The sequence below is a fragment of the Herpailurus yagouaroundi genome, unplaced genomic scaffold (genome assembly GCF_014898765.1).
Source record: "Herpailurus yagouaroundi ecotype Mexico unplaced genomic scaffold, PumYag 28, whole genome shotgun sequence".
NCBI classification, from domain to species: Eukaryota; Metazoa; Chordata; class Mammalia; order Carnivora; family Felidae; genus Herpailurus; species Herpailurus yagouaroundi.
The window spans coordinates 97,326,275-97,343,554 of NW_024412376.1; the positions used below are offsets into that span (position 1 = coordinate 97,326,275).

Below are 17,280 nucleotides of genomic sequence, written 5' to 3' on the forward strand. Positions count from 1 at the left end.
ATGAATGGATATTGTACTTTGTCAAATGCTTTTCTGTGCCTATTGATATGATCATATAGTTTTTATCCTTTCTCTTATTGATGTGATATATTTTGAGATCATTTTCTCACTCCTAAATAACACCCTTTGAAAGTCCTTTAGTAAAAGTCTTTGATGATGAAACTTTTTTTTTTTTTTTTTTTTTTTTACTTTCCCTTACTTAAAAGATAGTTTTTTTGGATACAGAATTACAGATTAGTAAGTTGTTTTCTTTTGGCATTTTAAAGATACTCTTCTCCTGGCTTTTTGTTTCCAATATTGCTGGTGAATAATTAGCTGTCCATTTGATAGTCATATTTGAATATAGTCTGTCCTTTCTCTCTGCCTTCATTTAGGATTTTTTCCTTTGTCTTTGGTTATTTGCTGTTTCTCTACCATGTAATTAAGTATAAATTTATTTTCTTTCCTTTATTTTTTTCTTTTCTTTTCTTGGAATTTCTGTTTTCATTTTTTAAAATATTTTCAGTGTCCTATTCTTTACATTGTCTCCATTATAAAACTCTGGTTGAACTTAAAGTAGACATTCACTTATTCAACAAATATTGCTAAATATGTGCTGGGCACTTTTTGTTTCCAGAGATATATCAGTAAACAAACTGACTGAAATCCTTGTTGTCATGAGATTTCTGATAAAAGGCACTGTATTGAAGGGATTATAAATAGGAATAAGAGGGTCAAAGTACTAGGATGGGGGCAGAGATAGTCTCCTTTTGTTTTTTAACTTTAAACATAAAATGTTTTGTCAAGTGTGCCTTAAATGGCATTGTTTTCTTGATCTCATATAAACCTGATTGTCCCTTCTTAATCTTCCTTTTGTTATATGTAGTGTTATACCCAGAAATGGATTTAATCAAAGGGTCTTAAATAAGAGACTACAGTTTTCCAAAACTCTCCTTAAAAGAATTTTATATTTCTGTTTAGTGTTAGGAGTTGTTTTATTGCCACCTTTGTCTGAAGACACCTGGGTAGCTCTGTCAGTTAAGGGTCCAACTTCAGCTCACTCAGATCATGATCACAATTCGTGAGTTCAAGCCCCACATCAGGCTCTGTGCTGACAGCTCAGAGCCTGGAGCCTGCTTTGGATTCTGTGTTTCCCTCTCTCTCTGCCTGTCCCCTACTCATGCTCACTCTCTGTCTTTCTCTCAACAATAAACATTAAAAAAATTTAAAGCCATTATATTTACCATTTTTAAAAGTTCTTTTTTCAGCTCTATTTTTCAGCTATCAAGTATAGAAGCCAAATTATCTCCAAGATCTCTTACCAGTTTCAAACTGTAGATAGTGTCAGATCCAGCCTTTATGAGGCCAGGATATCGTAGCTTGAGGAAGGTGTTTTGTAAAAACAATAATTTATTTATATTACAAATATCAAATTAGGTACAGAGTCTTATAAGGGATTTGTGCAAATGAGAGTCCCCAAAGATAAACCTTCAATAGCTTAATAAATATTCAACTGTTGTGACAAGATATTAATATAGATTGGACTTCTTTATATGTGAAATGTCTCTTCATTTTTTGCTTTGTGAGGGAAACACAGATTCCAGTAATAAATACACTTATAAGACAAAATGGACTATGCTGAAATCCATATACATCATGCTTCAGATATCAGCCTTTGGATGTTCTGTGTCCTATGGTATTCCATTCACGGCCTGCTGCCAGGGAACAAATAGCCTTTACTCAAATGGTTAGCTTTGAGGTTTTTAATGCATTTTGGCTCATAATATTTCTTCTTCCTGTGCCCATTTATAATGAAAACAAATGTTAGTTACTATTGTGCATTAAGTCACTTATTCATATTTCGTGTTACTAGAGTTGGAGGGGGACTTTTGAGAGAAAAAGAACATTTTCAAATAAAAAAAGCGTGAAAAGAATTTTAAGTAATAAAACAGCTCAAGACATAACCATGAAAATCTGGATCCAGAACTACGTCATATGTGTTTATATATATTTCTATTCTCGTCTTTAAAATTGTCCTAAGTAGTAAGAGTTCTTTTGAGGGCAAATTTTATCATAGAGAAATAGAGTAATTATTGAATTAAACAGCCTATATTTTGAATCTTATATTGAATAGCTTTTGTACTTTTTATGAGCAGCACCCCATGGGTGATAGCAACATATAATTTTCATCCTTCCTCAGATGATGATGGGCAGAACCCCTCTCCCTCTGCTGGGAGACTGTGTATACCACTTGCTGTAATTTCCTATCGTCTTTTCAAGACAGTGACATGAGGAAGAGGGATAAATGTCAGCATTTTTCTTTCACTGGAGTATTTCCAGGTGAATAACCCCTACATTTTCCATAGCAAATAGGTCTGGATTCATCTTTTGGTGAAATTGACCTTATTCTAATTTGTGCATTAAAGTGAAATATGTTAGTACTGTATTCTTAAGTGTGGACTTAGTAATTTGTAAGAGACTTTTAGTACATGCTACACTAGTATTTCTCAAAATATAGTCCAGGGGCCATCTGGATTGCAATTACTATTGATATTTTTAAATAGCATGCTAGACCTGTGGACTCAGAATCTTGTAGATCAACATGGAAAGGGAAGGGATCTATAAGTTCCCTATATTATAAAAATTCAAAGTTGGGAGCCACAGTTTTATATCATGACACCTAACAAATGGCATGTATGTCTCCACTTCCTTATTGCACATTCATTGCAGACATTACTGATTGATTGCAGTATTCTTTCCTATAGGGGTAATATAAAGCCACACAATTGTCAACACAGTGCCAAAGCTTGCAAGCTGGTTGGCTTGCAAGACAGAATAGCTTCTCCTGGAGATTTCTAAACAGACTGGTCTCTTGGGCAAAATTATCTTTAAAAATACAGTTACGAATTTGGAGACAAACACTAATATCCTTCAAATTTCAAAGAGATGTTAGAAATTCTTTTTTTCCACAAAATATTGACTATGAGGCAGAATAGACAGCAAGTCTAAATTCATGGAGGCGTCAACTCCGGAAACCATATTCATAATACCAGAAGGTAACCAAAGATGGGAAAAAACATAAAAAGAAGATACAGCTGTTTAAAAGGCATAGTAGAAATGAGGTCATTAAACAACTCTTTATGATTCCACTTAGTAGCTTCTGAAAGCTAAAATGTGCATAGAATAAATTATGTTCACAATTACGATCCAAAATACCCAGAGAAGGATAAGGCATTTTTTTGTACATTACGTTCAAGGCAGTTTGTGATAATGTTTTAGAAGCTTCCCAAACCAAGGAAGTTAAAGGAAAAGGAGACCTGAGATGTAAATTCTTAGCTAATTGATAAAATTTACTGGAATAATTTTCAATTTTGGGATTTCAGATACTTATCTTTACAATCCGTACTTACTTTGTTTTATTCATCCCTTATAGTATTATTGTTGAAGGCATTAGTAATAGTCACTATTTGCACATTATCTTGTTATTGTACTCTATAAAATCAAACTTTTGGTAATATGACTATTTTTCATATAGTGAATTTAGAATTAGATACGGAAATTGTCAAATAGTTCCTCATAGATGACATTTTTTTCATTTGTATTAAATGACTTTGATAATTATGTTAAGCATGATAATTTCTAAAATAGTAGATCAAAAATATAAAATATGTGTATTTATTGCTTTTTTGATAACTGCACAGGCTGGAATCTATAAATATTCAGATCTTAACTCAGTGTAAAAATGATGACTTTTGAGTGTTGTAAAATAAATAAATCCTTTCACAAAAATAATTTTGGCCTTCTTTAAAAAAATATTTATGATGTTTTTAACACATAGTCATAAAAATCTAGTTACTATTTGATTTACTTTTAGAAATATGATCATTGTGGAAATCTGATAATTTTAAAATTCCTTTAAAATTTGTCACCTTGTTTTCTATTTAAAATATTAATAAAATTAATTATTTTATGTGTGAATATGTTGACCTGATAGACTAAGGATACCTTCTCAGAGATTTTTTTGAGCCTGTGACAAGCATACTATCAATTTTATCGTGAAATTAAAGCAATTTCTACCACATCAATTCCAAACTTGCTCCTTTTCTTACTTGAATTCTTGGAACAAGTACTGGACTTGGAGGCAGGAGATATGACTTCTAATCTTGGCTTTTATTTAGCTGATTATGATTATAAAGAAAAATCAGGTGGTTAACTCAGAGTAGTTGGACACAGTTGTTCATCTTGTGATCCTGTGAACATAGGGAAAGCAAGAACTTACTACTTAAATATAACTATTAGTGTTTATAAGAAGAACGAACTTGAAATGGAATGGTTAAAATAAAGGCACACACTTTTAAAGATGACTATACCACACATTTACAGTTAGAATGTTCAACAGCACATTGTCAATAATATTCTTGTTTCCCTTCTTTTTGTAAACCATTACATCTAAGACCATAGCAAGTGTTTCATCTAGAAAGCAATCTAAGGTAGGAAGCACACTGAATGCTTCCATAGACTTTAATTATGATTTGTAAAAAGAAATATTTTGACAGTTCTTATTTAATAGCTTCCAGAATATTTGACTATCCTTAACATATATTGTAAAAATACCATGGAATTTTATTGGGAATGCTACTTTACAAGCAATTAATTATTTTTTACTCTAGCTAAATGTAACTACAATATAATAATGTGTTGGGAGTATTTTTCCAACTTTGTTAAATGAGTCATTTATGGAAAATCTGACTGCTTCTTTGCCCTTATTTTTATTTCACATCAAGTCTTCAGAATTCTAAGGAGGTGTGACCAATGATTAAATGATGGCTTTGTAGGCCCATGATAACCTAACTGTATTAAAGAGTAGACGTCTTTTAATAACTTACAGTGTAAACGTGGAGATTTATTTAATTTTAATTATTGGCATTTTCTATTTAAATATGTCTAAGTAGTTATAGCTTACCGATGTCCATAGTACTAACATAAGTTTTTGTCTAAGAGTAACTTTTTACTCTAACCTTTTGTAATCTTTTAGTTCCTTTATTTCTAATGTGTCTGACTTACTACTATATTCTCATGCACATAGTAACTGAGATGAACTTTTATTGAAACATGTTCTTATTTAATTAATCCTACTGTTTTATAAAGGAATATTCTTCGGTTTTTCCCAACCACATTTCATTTTTTTAATACTACGTAATCATTTATTTTTTTATTTCAGTAATTGAGAGGATATGTAATAATTTAAATTTTATTCCTTAAGATTATATGAGAGATAGAAGGGGATTAGCAAATTAGCTTAATATTATCTTTGTTTAATCTTTTATCTATTTTGCATTATATATTTGTTTTTGTTTAATGTAGTTAATTTTGTCTTTTGTTAGGAGTGCTGATCTTTTTCAGTCTAACTCTCCTGAAGAGCGAGGGGCAAAGTTTTTACAAATCTCAACAGAGTAATACTATAGTTAGATCCCTGACTTGTCACAAATTACATTTGCAGAAAATAATTAATTAACACTAAAGGACAGAGTTGTAGAAAAATAAACAATGTAAGAGAGAGCACTTCCTGTGTTATTGTATTTAAGAATAATTTCTAAGGCTTCTATCATTCATTGACACATGGCAAGGACATTTGTTTGAAATCAACTTCTTCCAGTTGGTTCTTCAGAGTTTTCATGGGTGGTTAAGGCTCTGACATATCAAAGCTCTGACATGTCTTAAGGCTCTGATATATCAAATATTAATGACAGATGAAAAAGAAAATCTCAGTCAGTGAGTGTGTCTGTCAAAGATCCTTAATTTGGGGAATATTAGTTTTCATAGAGGGAAAATATTTTCCTGTAAAATTCCCCATGCTTAATGTACTTTTGAAACACTTATACTTGGATGGAAATCTGTTAAGTTGAACATCCTATATTTATGCTCATATCTCACTGAAAGCAATATTCAGGAATGCAGGGCACTACTATCAGAAGTAACAAAAATAGGTATGAAACTGCAACTACTTTGATAAGTAGAATTTTTTTAACTCTTTGTTGAAGAATAATGAGTTCTTTTATGATAAAAAATTATACTGATCCCATATTTAATGCATTAGTAACATTAACAGATGATGAAATTTCCTCTTTTCTAGAGAAAAGAGGAAAAAAGTCTTAAAAGGAATTTAAAACAATGTAAATGCATCTTATAAAGTATTTATGTATTTCTCATTTTTAGGAAATAAGTTATTGAGGTATTTTCACGTCAAAAATATTTTTGTCGCGTTTTTCTCATTTAAATCACGTGGTTATATAGAAGTTTATCTGAATATAAGAAATTCTTCTGTTTTTTAAATACCTTTTAATCTTTACAACTCAAAGACTGTTTCATGATATCCTATTTTGTTAAGTAGTGCTAATTCCCCAAAAGTGTATATATGCCACAAGTGAATTTAAAATTCCAAGAGGGTTCATTGTCTGACAATTCTGGTTTGAGATTTTTGTCCTTTTTTGCTTATTAAAACTCCAGTTATGTTGATGATTACTCAGGAGTTTGAGAAGCAGTTAGTCTCCCAACTAGTGAAAGGCAAGACCTAGTAGGTCTGCTTCTTTTTGCCCTTAACTGTTCAATTCTCAGATATTGACCAGTGGAACAAGGTGATTGAGCAACTAGGAACACCATGCCCAGAATTCATGAAGAAATTGCAACCCACAGTAAGAAACTATGTGGAGAATCGGCCCAAGTATGCAGGACTCACCTTCCCCAAGCTCTTTCCAGATTCCCTCTTCCCAGCGGACTCCGAGCACAATAAACTCAAAGGTATGCCCACCAGGGACAATTTCAGAACCACCGTGTGGGTGATGGTCTAAAGAAGCAAATGATACACCTCTCTTTAACTACCTCAATTTAAGGAATATTTATTTAAGCTTGTTTATTTTGAGAGAGTGCGTGCCTGCGCGTGAGAGAAAACAAGTGGGGGAGGGGCAGAGAGAGAGAGAGAGAGAGAGAGAGAGAGAGTCTCAAGCAGGCTCTGTGTGGTCAGCATGGAGACTGACATAGGGCTGGTACTCATGAATGGTGAGATCATGACCTAAGCAGAAATGAAGAGTCTGTTGCTTAACCAACTGAGCCAGGTGCCCCATAAATTTAAAGAGTATTTTTAAAAGATCTTTTTTAAAAAAAAATTAAAAGAAAAAAAAATATTACTAAGGGCATGTGGCCAAGGATTTTAGAATTGTGTAGATATTCAGAGGGAAAGATAGTTATAAAGGATGTGACAGTGGTATGGGTTAATTATGTCATGAGGCTTATTTAAAATCTTAAAATTCTTTTGCAGTGTAACTCTAAAAGACCAAAGTGATATACAGTGAAATCATTGTTCTAATTCTTTTTATTACCTGGAGAACACTTTCAACACAAGTTTTTAGTTATAAAATCTTGGAGATGCAGGTGTTTGCATTTTCTTTTATTTATATTTTATGGAATATTTAACCACCATTTTTTCCATTTTAGAGTGACAAATGAGATTTTACCTATTCATTTTATATTCAATATAAATGCTTTCATTAATAAGTAATTCTTTCTACTACAATGTCTACAGTTATGAACTTCAATAACAAATCTTAGTTTCTTCACCCACAAAACTTGAATAATGATGCCTTAGTCATAGGGTTAGAGATAAGGGATAAATTTGCCAATGTGTAAAATAGATTATAAATAATATTCTACTTCTTGTTTTAATTTAGAACGTTTTAGAGAACCTCATTTTTGAAACAAATTTTGTTTTTCCTGCCTGAGCTCAAATGCTGCCCCTGAATATCTGTGTGAACCTGGACAAGTTATCTAATCTATCTATACCTCCTTTAACAAATGAAAGTAGAAGGTATCTACCTTAGGATCATTGGGAGGATTAACTGACTAAATATTTTGTCAATCATTTAGCACAATGCCTGGCTCACAGTAAATATTCAATTGTCAGACATAAAAAAAAATGTAATAATTATTTTTTAAAATGTAACTGTATTTATCAAAAAACAAAAAGAATGCCTGCTTTTGAAATTTTAACCCCAAATGTTGGGTGGGTAATTAAATAACTACAGACTTAACTTACAGACATAGTTTATAGCTAATACAGACTTGAATGAGACAGAGAAACTAAAATGTGATGCTACTATTTTCCAGAATCTTATCATCCCCAGACTTTCATCTCCTGGGTTTTAAGTGTGCAGCATTGCTCCTGTGCTTGTGACAGTCTTATTGCACAGTTGGGTTTCTTCCTTTAGTTGACTCTACAGTCTCTGAATGACAACAGACTAAATTCTTGCTAAATATGCTGCTTTTAAGGATAGCACCTGCCTATACACAGAATGAAGAAGAGCTAATACTCCAAATAGAGATTTGAAGAATTTATGTGTTTATGATGCTAATTGACCTGTCAGGCAAAAGTAATCCCTTTATATGAAGACATTTGTGTGTAAAAATGTGGAGATGATAAAAACCCTGATGAAATTATTTGAGATAATGACAGCACTTGTAGGAAAACAATTAAATAAAATGTTATGCTTCATAATATAATTCCAACTTTCTAGAGTTTATGTTTTGCCTTTTTTTTTTTTTAATGTTTATGTATTCTTAACAGAGAGAAAGACAGAGCATGAACAGGGGAGGGGCAGAGAGAGAGAGAGGGAGCCACAGAATTTGAAGCAGGCTCCAGGCTCCGAGCTGTCAGCACAGAGTCCAACGCAGGGCTCTAACCCCCAAGCTGTGAGATCATGACCTGAGACAAAGTCGGACGCTCAACCAACTGAGCCACCCAGGCACCCCTATGTTTTGGCTTTTTAATTCAATCTCTATGATTATATTATTTTTTCTGAAGATACACTAGTTTATATATTTATAATTATTTAATGATAATTTTCATATAAAATTAATAAATTATAAAGAATTGTAAAAATAATCAGAAGGAAGAATTTACTATTGCTAAAAAAGAACATGAGACGTTTACTTGCAAATAAAAGAGTGAAAAATGAGGAATTGAAGCCTCTTCCTCCTCATTTTGTTCCCTACAAATAGTATTGATCATTGTTTCTTAGTGAGATGCTTTGGTATTCCTGTAGTTCATGCCCCTATTGATGAGGAGTCCATTCCCCCTTTCTAAAAGCAGAAACATGGATGGGTTTGATGGGAGAATCTGTAGGAGGTGGATGTGTGCGTCTCAATACAAAATCAGTTACAAATCAAAGGGATCTTTGAATCAATAAAATAAATAAATATAGCCCTGTCGGGCCATTGGGGGTCCATAGAACAAAAAGAATATTTTCATCATAAAATTTTCAAATCAGCTTGGAACTGTATTTTCTGTAAAATTTTATATGTTTTTAGAGATTGAAAACTGTCTTTTTACCATTGGTTGGTATTAAATAAATAACTTACTGATTATCACTTTATTTATTTATTTATCTATCTATCTATTTATTTATGCATCTCTGGCACCTCCCACTGTACCTACAATAGAATAGATATTTAGTTTTTTTTTTTTTAAAGAATGTTCATTTATTTATTTATTTTGAGATAGCACACACGAGTGAGAGAGCTCTGTACATGTGAGCAGGCAAGAGGCAGAGAGACAGGGAGAAAGAAAGAAAATCCTAAGCAGGCTCTATTTTGTTGGAGCAATGTGTGGCTTGATCTCATGAATGGTGAAATCATGACCTGAGCCAAAATCAAGAGTCGATGCTTAACTGACTGAACCACCCAGGAGTCCCAATATTTAGTATTTTATAAACTAAACTGTATCATCTACATCAATTTGGTTACAGAGCCTACCCGATTCTTTCTTTCAAATCTGTCCCTTCCTTGGGGTGCGTGGTTGGCTCAGTCGATTAAGCAGTCGACTTCGATTCATGTCATGATCTCACGGTTCTTGAGTTTGAGCCCCACATCCAATTCTGTGCTGACAGCTCAGGGCCTGGAGCCTGCTTCAGATTCTATGTCTCTCTCTCTGCCTCTCCCCCACTCACACTCTGTCTCTCTCTCACAACAATAAATAAACATTAAAAATAATTTTTTTAATTAAAAAAAAAATCTGTCCTCTCCTCTATTCTTGGAGCTTCTGTTCCTGTTAGAGCCCTCATCACCTCTCCCATCCTCAAAAAAGCCACCCCTGACCTTCTTGCCCCCACCAGACACTGCTTTATGCTGTTTTCCATCTCAGAAAAACTTTTAAAATGAGCACCTACATCCACTTTATCTGCTTCTTTTTTTAAAAACTTCGTTCTTTTGCATTTGTTTTTAATTATGTGAGCAATATATGTATATATTCTTCCCTCCTCAGAGGTAACTACTATTTTCAGTTTGTGATTATTTTTGCAGACATTTTCTACGCATTTATATGTATTAATAGGGAGAGAGGGAAATATTTGTTGTTTTATTGTGAAGGGGCAGATTTGCGGAAATGGCATCATGATTTATGGATCATTCTGCAACTTCATTTTGTTACTTAGCATGTCCACGTGGGTACATTCTCTTAAACTGCCTCATTCTCTTAAACTGCCAGCTACAATTCCATGGTACCTTTGTACCGTAGCTCAGTTTTTTATTCTATAGATGGAAATTTAGACTGTTCAAAAAATTTTTTCTTTCATAACCAGTGCTGCAGTGAACATCCTTTCTGTAGCTTTCTAAGGAACTTGTACAATTGTTTCCCTAGGCTGTAATACTCTGGTTTCTCTTCAGATCAAATAAATCTTTCACCTTTTTTCTTTTTCTTTTTTAATGAACATGTACAATTGTTTCTCTAGGCTGTATACCTAAAAGTGGAACTGCTAGATCATAAGGTATTCACATTTAAAATTTTAATGGATGGTCCAAATTTGCACTAAAAATATGTATCAATTTACATTCCCACCAACATGAACCAAATTACCTGGTGTTAGTAGGTACAATGCCATCTTTAATGTTTTCAAATCTGATGCATAAAAAATATTTCATTGTGTCATTTTGCATTTCCCTAATCACTTGGTGAATTTGCCTGGTGTTTGGAAGGGAGGTGCTAGTTTATCTTTATTTTCTTCATTTCCTCTCCCTCCCATAAATTTTCCTGCCAAAATCGAAATGTTACTAATTGTTTCTCTCACTCATCGTTTCAGCCAGCCAAGCCAGGGACTTATTGTCAAAGATGCTAGTGATTGATCCAGCAAAAAGGATATCCGTGGATGACGCCTTACAACACCCTTACATCAATGTCTGGTACGACCCTGCGGAAGTGGAGGCGGTAAGGCATAGACTGACTTACTTTCCTTCCATAAACACACCAGAGAAACTGGGTGTTCAGTGGTGAAAATGGAAAGAATTAGAACCCAAGAGCGCACACAAAGCACCTTCATAAAATTCCTGTCACAAAGTTATTACCTTCCCCTCTAGAAGTTCTCTTCTACCTATATTTTATATGCTTTTCTTTTTCCAGGATTTTCTGTGAGAGATAATGACTTAGTCCAAAAAGCCCTAGCTGTCCATGAAACGCATCCATTTGTTTTTGTTACATTGTTAACACCTCCAGGGCCCCCTTTTTAATGTTGAATTATCAGCCTGTCCTGATACAAACTAAGTAGCAGAAATCATTACAGAGAGTATGTGGCATTGCCTCTCTTTCCTTGATAAGATGCCTGCCATTAGTCAAGAGTGGCACTACAAACATTTCACAGGTAGAGCTTTTCCCGGGCCATTGGTGACTTAGTGAAACCTTACATGGATTAGATAAGAAAAATTAGGTAGTCCAATGCAGAATATTTCAGGTTGACTCTAAATCGACCACCAGAGTAAGTTATATATATGTGTTATAAATCTGGACATAGTTTAAGAATCTTCTCAGAAGCATAACTTTTTTTTTTTTTTTTTTTTTTTTTTTTTAATATTTTCAACCATTCAGTATCTTCTCTTCTCTCCAAACTGTTTCTTATGTCTTAGCCTTTCTCCTTTTCTGTGTGGAGCCAAGGCAAAGGGTTATTGTTGTTGCCCATGTGTGTTGTATAGGCTTCTTGATGGGAATGTCCTTTTGTCCCTCTTTTAAGTGTTACTGTCAGCAATGTTATCTTCTCCCAAAAGCATCAAACTCTCCTCAAATTCTTAGAATACCCCTGCTAAATGTTAACCTCATTTTACATAATGACTTCAAATTACTTTGTTTGAATTGGTTTTTAATATTCTTTGAAATATTCTTTTTGTTTCTTTTCTCGTGTCTTTCTCTCTCAGTCTTCTTGCTTAAGGATAGTTTTGCTTTGTTTAAGCTTCCTTTTGTTTCATTGTGCGCCTGCCCATGTAGAGATGCTAGATTCAAACTGACATAATTCTTATCCCCTCATCCTTCACTGGAGAAGTGAGGTCCAACAGATGGGAGTGAGGATTAGGTAGAATTAAATATTACAGACATACTATTAAAAAAAAAACTACTTTTCATAGTAACCCAATCCTTAAGCCTTCAAAAATTTTGGAGAAAACACTTCAGTGGTAAATTAGTCTCTCAAGTGTGGAAATGGTGTTAACAATCCTTGATGACATTTTCTTAAGATCTGCTCTCTTTAAGCAGTTTTACAATGATGTTGAAATTTCAATTTGCTTAGAATTAATTTTTAGTCACTTGATTTGATTCTTGCAAAATAAAATAATCATATTTTTATAGGTAAAAAATGGAATCACTTTTAGTCTCTCACTTTTGGGAAATACTTTCAAAGAAGTTCTTGGGGGTAGAATGAGGCCATGAAATAAGACAAAGTACGATTTATAGGTATGTGAAAAGTAAGCACAGAATTTTTCTTTGATGATTTACAAAAAAATACTCTAGGTTATGTTGATAAAAATTTTAGACAAACATAAATTATTTGAAATAATAATAAATAAATAAATAAATTCCTCATTTATTTTGATCATTCAAATCAGGTGCCATATTTATTTTTCTCTCCATCTAATATAATGTGTGTAATCTGTTTTTAATGAATTGTGGCCCAGAGTTTAATTGGAGTCATAAAGTCTGCATTTGTAATTCACTTGTAATTATGTTGCCTATAAAAGGGACAGTTGTTTAGAATCTATAACAACACATTAATGAATAGCATCAGTGAGTTTTTAAATGTATTTTAACTTTTAATGAAGAATTTCTTTGACGGATAAAAAGATAAAACTTAGGACACTAAAATGGCTAGAACATTTTTCTCACTCATTTCAATATTGTCATCCTGGGTAATGGATGGTAACAACACAAGACATGAATTTTAGGGGAAGGATTTGATAGAGCCTGAAGGTTTAGGAAAAAGGATCAGTTAATGCACAGAAGAACAAGCAAGTATTTAACATCTAGATTGGGATCATTGGTTATAGAGGGTAAATATGTTTTATATCTAGACATGTTGCAGTGAATAGGTTAGAATCCTGACCATAGGGCAAGGATAATTATTACTCTATTGGGGCACCTGGGTGGCTCAGTAGGTTGAGTGTCTGACTTCAGCTCAGGTGATGATCTCAAAGTTTGTGAGTTTGAGCCCCACATCAGGCTCTGTGCTGACAGCTCAGAGCCTGGAGCCTCCTTTGGATTCTGTGTCTCCCTCTCTCTCTGCACCCCCGCCGCCCCACTCATGCTCTGTCTCTGTCTCTCAAAAAAATAAACATTAACAATAATTAATTTATTACTCTATAAAATGTATTATAGAAGTCACAACCATGAAGATCAGCCAACTAGGAAGAGACAGATCTTACAGATGCTAGAAGCAGTAGTCAACTATACTTTCTGCAATATGGTTAGAATTAATGCCTTTATTATTGCATGTTAACATACATTTAAAGTAAAACGACCTTCCTTTATGGATGCATGGCAAAGCTATTACGGAGTGATATATTTTCTGCCAAGACTGACAAGACTGTTTTACAGAGTAAACTCTGGTGAGTTCTATATTCCAAACAAGGGGAAGTATCAAATAATTAGAATTTCTATGATTAGAAGTTATCTAGGATCTCCAGGTTCAAGCAGCTTTCAAGTAACTCACGTGATGTTATAGAGGGAAGGAAATACAAAGACAAGAGGAAGTAAAAATATGTTTCATTGAAAGAAAATAGAGGCAAGTGGAGAGGGATAAAGGAGAAACTGCAAGAGAATGTGATGTCTTCAGGAAAAGTAGAAAGGAGAAGAGAGAAATGCTACGTGTACTTATCTATTAATCCTACTATACCTATCTTATCACGTTTCCCAAAGTGCCAAAGTACTAAAATGAAAAGAGAAGAGCTTATGAATGTTGTCATAACTCTAAGAGAGAAAATTATTCATGCAACCATGAAGTTGAAAATTTAAAAATTGAATGTCAAGGTGATCTGTGTGATAGTGCACACAGAGTTTTGAAGTTACAACTGCTCAAATTATTAGCAAGTTATTATTCAAATACTGTTCAGAACAATAAGAGAATGTGCCCCAAACAGAGTGTAAAAGCCACATTTCATGTCAGTGCTTTTTCATGAAACAGTTGAAAGGCATTCGAACTCTGTTTCAGCATTCATCAAGAGGGCAAAAACATACACAAGTGCAATTTATTCAGTTGTAGGCATCGTCCACAGGTAGGAAAGATGGGACAAGTTTAAATTTCTGCTCTCCTACTTACTAGCTGGCCTTGGTAAAGTTTCTTAACCTTTCTGCAACTCAGTTTTCTTAACTAAAAAGAGAGAACATTCATAATGCATAGGGTTCCTCTGATAATTTAAAGAGTTAATGTACATAAAGTGCTTAGTACAGTACTGCAGCCAGTGAGGATCATATAAATAATAATAATTATTATTATTACTATTATGACTTTTACATACAAACCTCAACTACCTTTGAGATTTGGGAAGATACATATATTTAGTAAAAAAAGACCATTTGGTCAAGGAATTGCAGAAATATTCTACAACATTTAAAATATTAATCCCTGGAAATTATATAGCTCCTACAAAATTTTAAAAATTTGGTCCTTTTTGTTGTTGTTGTTGTTGATATATGCTCACTTCTACCTTGTAAAGTATAAGAATTTGGTGCCATTTATTCAATCCAAAATAAAGGCATCTTATATTCGTAAATCCTCATTGTAACTGTCTTTATGAAACTAAAGGATATTCAGGGCTTTTTCCCCAAAGAGTCACTTTAAATATCTCCTCTGTGCTCTGTTAGAGGGAAATACAGAAACAGTGAAGATCGTTGCCTTGTTTCTACCAGATTCTTGAGTTTAAGGTTTCTGTCCGAGAAGAGGGTGGCTTTCACTTTGCAACCTCTAGGAGTAGGGGTATAGACATATTTTAGGGGCATTAGCATGAACTGCAAGCTAAGGAAGAGTTGATTAACCACGTTTTGGGGCATATAAAAAGGGAATTTAAGAAGAATATGGGATGTGACCTTTTTGGTAAGCACGGTGTTATTTTTCTCAGAAACTCTAGAACACTCCGAGAAAGGCTTCTATGGTTGTTCTGCATTGTTAGGGGTGGGGAGGGAGAATGGAACAGGAGAGGGAGGAGAGGAAGAGGTGAGGTGTTCAGCTACCCAACCAAAGGCATCAAAACTCAAAGTAATCCTCAAAAGATAGCAAATAAGAATGTAGGGAGTCAGAGAAGGACATTTTTTTTTATTTGTCAATTCATGACCAAAAGGAAGGATCAGAACCTGACACTAGAACCATCATCTAAGGTGGGACAGGTACTGAGGACCGGGCTCATGGCCCACAGTGATCAGCCAAATACACTGTTACGTTGAAGGCTTTGTCTCAGAGAGTCCCTGATACAGTCCTAAATAGTCAAAACATTATTCTGGGAATCTAGACAGAGAGGCAAGCTGAACCAGTCAGCCAGCTTGTATCTAGGAATTCTTCTGTCTAGTGGGCAAGCTCTGGGTACTTGAGAGGCCAGCAAAGTGGTGGCAGGCAACACAAGACCTTCTGTATGGTAGCCGAGTCAAAGTAACAGGAGGGAATGCTAGAACAGAGGTGTGGAATGTGGAGCTAGGGCTGAGGAGGAGACTTAGGAGAGAGGTTGGAAATGTTTTAATTGAGAGTATAAATACACATGCCATCCTTTATAGAGACCAAAGTAAATGTGTGACTAACGCAACCGGTTTGGGTAGAATGTGATTAGGGAAGCAAGGCAGTGCTGAGCTGATTCATTATTTCTTACCTAATTCAAGATTAATTTGGGAATTGGGACAGGCTGGGTGGGAATTTAATCTACCTATACAGATCCTGAGTTACATCCTGGTCTTCAGATTCCCAGTGAGAGTATAACCCCAGAAACTAAGTAACACTTACATGTATTAGCACTGAAGTTCAATTAAAATAAACCACTTAGAAAATGTAAGCCCAGCATAGTCAGTAATGTTACACATTACTGTTTGTAACATAAGGTAATTAATAGAGTCTTAAATGTTTTATTGATATTATTATTTACTATTTCATTCTTTTAAGGACTATGTTCTTTTTTGCCGAAAGTAAAAGGATTTATAGGAACAAGCTAACCTGACTGTATTAAGCTCTTTTATTGCAAAGCCATCATAGATTTCATGCTCTTTGAGGAGAGTTACTATCTAACATTGTTTTAACCATCTCTTTGTGTACCATTGTATCTTAGCGGTCATTACCAAAGAGAGCATATGAAAAGGATCACCAACCATACAGGAAATATGCATTATTTTCCATTTTCTTGTGACATAGATATATAAATTTTCTTTTCTTTATTTTTGAGTTCCATTCCCTTTTTTAAAAATTGAAGTATATGGGGCGCCTGGGTGGCGCAGTCGGTTGAGCCTCCGACTTCAGCCAGGTCACGATCTTGCGGTCCGTGAGTTCGAGCCCCGCGTCAGGCTCTGGGCTGATGGCTCAGAGCCTGGAGCCTGTTTCCAATTCTGTGTCTCCCTCTCTCTCTGCCCCTCCCCCGTTCATGCTCTGTCTCTCTCTGTCCCAAAAATAAATAAACGTTGAAAAAAAAATTTAAAAAAAATTGAAGTATAGTTGACACAGTTGACACACAGTTGACATACAAACCATTCTGACAGGTTACATTAATTTCCGTTGTACAACATAGCGACTCAATGAGTCTATATGCTATGCTCTGCTCATCACAAGTGCAGCTACCACCTGTCACCATACAACACTATTACGATACCATTGATTATATTCCCTGTGCTGTACTTTCAACATTATGACCTTCATCATTATGATAACTGGAGGCCTGTATCTCCCACTCTTCTTCATTCATTTTGCCCATCTTCCCACCCCCTTCCCTCTGGCAACCATCAGTTTGTTCCTTGTATTTATGAGCCCGCTT

General features: G+C 34.3%; 1 protein-coding gene across 8 annotated transcripts in view; it reads left to right on the top strand.

Moving 5' to 3' along the window:
- MAPK10 (mitogen-activated protein kinase 10) overlaps positions 1-17,280 on the top strand; it is a 306,598-nt gene that overhangs the window by 243,424 nt on the left and 45,894 nt on the right. For all 8 annotated transcript variants that reach the window (XM_040479140.1, XM_040479165.1, XM_040479114.1 and 5 more), the window contains 2 exons: positions 6,595-6,777; positions 11,106-11,230. In XM_040479140.1, coding sequence (XP_040335074.1) covers positions 6,595-6,777; positions 11,106-11,230 — 308 coding nt within the window. The remainder of the gene's footprint in view (positions 1-6,594; positions 6,778-11,105; positions 11,231-17,280) is intronic.